Source organism: Monopterus albus, unplaced genomic scaffold, assembly GCF_001952655.1.
Source record: "Monopterus albus unplaced genomic scaffold, M_albus_1.0 scaffold4.1, whole genome shotgun sequence".
NCBI lineage: Eukaryota > Metazoa > Chordata > Actinopteri > Synbranchiformes > Synbranchidae > Monopterus > Monopterus albus.
The window spans coordinates 5,387,193-5,392,418 of NW_018127884.1; the positions used below are offsets into that span (position 1 = coordinate 5,387,193).

Below are 5,226 nucleotides of genomic sequence, written 5' to 3' on the forward strand. Positions count from 1 at the left end.
GGGGGTAAGTGCTTCAGAAGATAAAACATACTTGTTGCTGTCACAGACATTTCTTTTGTTTTAAAGCTTAAGCTGTGATCTGAAATACACTGTGAGGGACAGGGCAAATTCATGCAGTTAGTAATGAAAATTATACACAACTTAATATTGAATATTTATGGAAACAGGAAAAGCGATCACAGGAAACAGCAAAAGGAAACCAGTAATCTAGCTAACATGTGTGAGAGGAAGACAAGCCACCGTCACTGTCAGCAGCAGAAACAGAGCGTACCATTTCCACTGCATTTGTTCTTACTCTCCATCTGCCTTTTCGGTGTGTCTGATTAGTTGTTGCTATGTTTCTCTGCCTCTCCCTCTCTTTCTGTGTGGTGTTGCTTGCAAGTAAAAGGAAGACAGAGGTAGTCAAATAGTTGAACCCAAGCCAGAACATAAAAATTTCAGGTCCTTTGTCTACACAAAGTGTTTATCATCACAGGAGAATGACGGAAAAGTCATAGGACTTTGAGGAACGCACCCTTCCAGGTGTCAGGCGTTTCCAGATTCATCGTCGCACTCTAATAATTGTGAATCATCTGTCAAAAGGGTGTCTTTGAGTTTGACACCCTTATTTTCCTGGCAAACATGACATTAGCTGCTCAGGCTGCCACATGTACCTGCACATGCACAGAGTATAAGGTCATACAAAAGCTGTCAGTCATCCTACGACAACAGCAAAAGACTGCTATAAAAGGAGCCAAAAAGCCACAGCACAATTGTGTTATCATGATTGCCCAATCTCTTGTAAACTTTAGTAAGGGGATTACTTGTCTGCCAGCGGCAATTATCATTACAAAGTGCTTACAAAACATTCCCTGATTTACAGCACATGTGTTTGAAATTTATGTATTTTTGAGTTTAGAATATGATACTATGAGTGGAATGCGGTCGCAGGAGTTCTAAATAAACTCAGGAAGGTCCCGTGTCAGGGACTAAAAACAGTAAGATATGAATTAGCTACAGTGGAATGTCAAATGTTGCTGTTGAAAGGACCCAACACATTTTTATCCGTCACTGAAACTGAAACAAAAATCAGAAATGAAAGCATTATGTGAAACTAATTTACACCATACCTCTAGGAAATTTCTACTTTGGAGTTTCTATGCTGATCAAACCAGGTGGTTTCTCTTTGGTATTTACAGCATTTCACACATTGGATGTGAGGGCATATGATTTCAATATTTTTGGAATCTCATATTCTGTGTTTTTGAGGATTCTTTATAACAATATGCTGATCTCAGACATGGACCTACACCTGCTGTGGGTCAGTAGGATGAAGGCTGTGATTTGAAGTAGTTACCTCCTTCGTGTCTTTGGCACTTTCCACATATGTTCTCACTGACAAGTCTGTTGTTCCAAGCTTTACAGAATTAACTGTTTTTCAGTGATATTTGAGATATCCTTCTTTCTTGCTTGCTTTCAGTTATTTAGCTTTAACACAGACCCACATGGACATAGCGTGGTCATGTAAAGCCAGCTGCAGGCTTAGCATGATTCACTGGCCATGACATGGCGTCGAATCATGAGACCGACAGACTTGATGGCATCATCAACACCTGCTAGGTTCCTGTGTGTTTCTATAGAGAAAAAAAGTCATATTACTTATAATCTATAACAGGAAGAAATCAGTAGTTATTTTTACCTTTATGCCAGTGGTTTTATGCATCATATCCATTTTCGACTCTAGATTTATTTTTACATACTTGTAAAATTCCATTATGCATTTGTCTAAATATACAAATAAAGTACACAGTACTGTAAGTCCAGAGTCAAATATTTGTCTTGTACAAATAAATGCATAGATTATATTGCGTTTACACTTGTGCATACTTAACTATCTTTAATCAAATGCTTTACTCAATTCTTGTCTCTTTCCACATCTCATATCCATCATCCAGTATGTTTTGAAGCTGATATGGAACTTCACAGTGTCAGGGAGCGCCCTGAAAAGCACACTGTGGAAACATTCCTTCAGTTTGATTTCATACAATTAGCCGGTTGGACTGGTAGGAATGTTAATAAGAACTGTATCTAACTATGTTAAAGGTCAAATATAAGAGATGAATGCTTAAACCCTTTCTTTCTTCTGTGAACATTTAGGTTTCCAGTCTGCCCCCACCCCAGAAAGCAGTCTGCTGAGATGGACATATTGTTACTGGGGCTGTGAATGCAGTATTTAACTTGATTTGTCCTGATTTGTCACCATTTTATAGACTACTGAAATAAATGAAACAACATTTTGTGATCATTTTAAAACTTTGCTGGTGCCTCAATTATACTGAGCTGTGAAAACAATGTTTTGATTCAGTCAAACTGTGGAAACTGAAAACAATGGCTGAAATGCACTTATTCTGTTTACTTTCAAACAATTGTACTTTACCATGTTAATTTTCTTTTTTCATTCTAGATCTTTTTTATTGTGTTGTGTTGTTGTGCTAAATGAACAACAGCACAGTGGTAATGTACTGGATGGGGTGGGGGAAGAGGATGAGGGACTGCATGTGTCAGTCAGTGAGAACCTCCCACCTCCTGTACAGTATAAAAGGCTTCCTGTTTGGTGTGTGAGCGGTATTAGCAAAGTGGCACTGCTGCCTTACAGAACCTGAGGCAGTTTCAAGAAACCTGTGGAGTACTTTAATTTTTTCTTTTACAACTGATTCTACAAGAAAAGCTTTCTCGTCCATCTGACTTATCAGAAAATTATAGGTATGTGCACTTTCTTTTAAAGAAGGTATTTGCTCTGCTTCCAGCTGATGATTTTATCCTTACTTTCTGAGGTCAAGGCACAAGTGTAAAGACAAAGACAGGTTATCAGTTTGGTTATAAAAGCAGCTCAGTTCTTAATATGAGGCATATATTGTTTTTTAGTTGCAATTTATTTTGCTATGTTTTGTGTATTTTAATGTGGTGACTGGGTTGAATTAGCATTTTAGTTTTTGTTTAACTTTTGAGAGGAGTTATTTTGGACCCCTCATTGGCAGACGGTGTCCTTCATGTTATTTGCCAGGGCCCCAAAGCAAGGTTGCAAGTTTACTAATCAAACAAAATTTGACCTTAGCTTGACTTTTTAAATAGATGAATGATATCTGCAAATAGCTTGGCTTTTGAACTCTTGGGAAAGAAAGCACCAATGCTGAATTTATGGAAATACATACATTTAAATGCACAGAGGGGTAGTAGGAAATGCATATAGTTAAATATTACATTATAGCACAAATAAAATGTTTTCTCTATTATCCACAGGAGTTAAAATGAAACTGATCTTCCAGTCCTTACTCTGTTGCTGCCTGCTGGTGACAGTGGCACACTGTATGGAGCTTGAAGGGAATTTGGAGTTGAAAAGAAGGTGAGTCATTCATTCAGTTATCAAAATGTTTTCATCTGCTACAAGATATGACAGAAGTTGCCTATCTACTGAGTCATCTCCCTAAGACTAATGGATTTTTTTCCTCATCTCCCAGGCTAAGCCTGTGGCTGGGGAGCAGACTGAGACGGGATCTTGACAGTGTAACAGTAGAGAAGAGAGCAGCGTCTGAGCGTTTTGTCAGACCAGAAGATATCAGGGATACTTTGCTGCCGCATTCCAGGTAAGACACTGACCATGCAATACTGAAAATCTACACACTGTTTGCATTTGGTTTCACAACCACTTTGTCATTTAAATGAGCTCTGTTTGTCACATCAAGAGTAGAGAATTTTGAGAAGGCTCAGCCATCAATAACCTAGGGACAAACAGCATGGATTAATGTCCTCTTGTATCTCCTTCTGTCCTGTAGCACTGACATCAATGTCCGAACCAAGCGATCAAAAAACTCAGCCAACCAGTCAGCAAGATCAGGTTGTTCACTCGGCACCTGCACAGTGCATGACCTGGCATACCGCCTGCACCAGCTCAATAACAATTTGAAGATCGGTGCCCCTGCTGACAAGATAAGCCCAAAGGGATACGGCCGGAGGCGTCGATCTCTTCCAGCGCACAGAGTCACACTGAGGTTGGAGCAGGGCAGGCTGAGGCCCGCATGGAGCGCAACTAACTCACAAGTTCATAAGCTTGAGGCTCTCCTCAGAAAGACATGAGTGGGACTTTACAAGAAGAGTTGGGAACAAAGGCAAGGCAGTAGTTCAGAGTTAATGTCCAATCAACTCTGTTCTAAAATTCTCAAAATGCCTCAGACTCTTGCCAAGTATTCTCCAGCACATTTTTCTAGGCATGAGGACTGAGTCAGAGCAAGACTGGCTGCACTGAGTTTCTCTAAAGGCTGAGCCATGCAGAGCCACGATGTAGGGAGTGCAAACAACTACAGCTAGCTTACAGACACTGGATGGCACAGCGTCGAGTAAACTACAGGTGCTGCTCTCTGCTTGGCAGAGGGAACGGAAGAGTGCTGATAGGAAAGGGACACATCTTCTGGCTTAAAGAGGAAACTCTCTACTAACATTCTGGGACTTAACACACTTATTCTTCAAGGCCAGAACTTTGATAAGTGCTATCTTCTAAGGATTATACCATCATGTTCCATAAAACTGTCAGTACTTGTCTGCACTTTTCCATTTGGACTTCAAGTTGTATGAATGAATCATCAGGAAAAGACATCTTCATCACAATGCTAAACAGGAAGATTGCTTACAGAGCGGTGAAGCTCTCATTAGATATAAAGTTTTGGACACTGTATAAGGAAAAATGCCTTCTGTGACATATGCGCCAGTCCGCAATGGACTGAAATATACTTGAAATTGTTATTTTTGTGTACAAAAACATGTGCAATCTATTCTTGTTGTTATTGCAGGTATATGTATATATGAATTCCTTTATTTAAATATTATATAGAGGTAACATTTAAGTACTTAAAGAATTATTTTTGTACAGAAAGAAATATATATGGGCATTGTAGCTGTTTGTCATTATTCTTTTTTAAAACTGTGGTAAAAGGATATCTGTTTTATTTGTGTCAAAGAAATAACATTGCATTCAATAAACATTTTTCATACAAAATCTAGATCTTGTCCAGACATCCTTGGCTCCTGGCTCTAGTAAACTGAAAGTGACATTCTGTAGTCTGGAATGCGAACTGCCACGGCAAGACGCAGCGCACCTGGTCTCTGTTAAATTATTACAGGGGCTAATTAAAGCCTCCCCTCCTCTCACTACATTCCCCCAGTTATGACACCCCCTTCCCTTCAAAACAAGGG

General features: G+C 39.4%; 1 protein-coding gene across 1 annotated transcript; it reads left to right on the forward strand.

The window, feature by feature from the left end:
• Nucleotides 1–2,580: 2,580 nt before the first annotated feature.
• adma (adrenomedullin a) lies at nt 2,581–4,934 on the forward strand. Its single transcript, XM_020608762.1, has 4 exons — nt 2,581–2,742; nt 3,280–3,382; nt 3,498–3,623; nt 3,813–4,934. Exons 2-4 carry the CDS (start codon nt 3,288–3,290, stop codon nt 4,111–4,113), a joined length of 522 nt encoding a protein of 173 aa, XP_020464418.1. The 5' UTR covers nt 2,581–2,742; nt 3,280–3,287; the 3' UTR covers nt 4,114–4,934.
• Nucleotides 4,935–5,226: the final 292 nt, after the last annotated feature.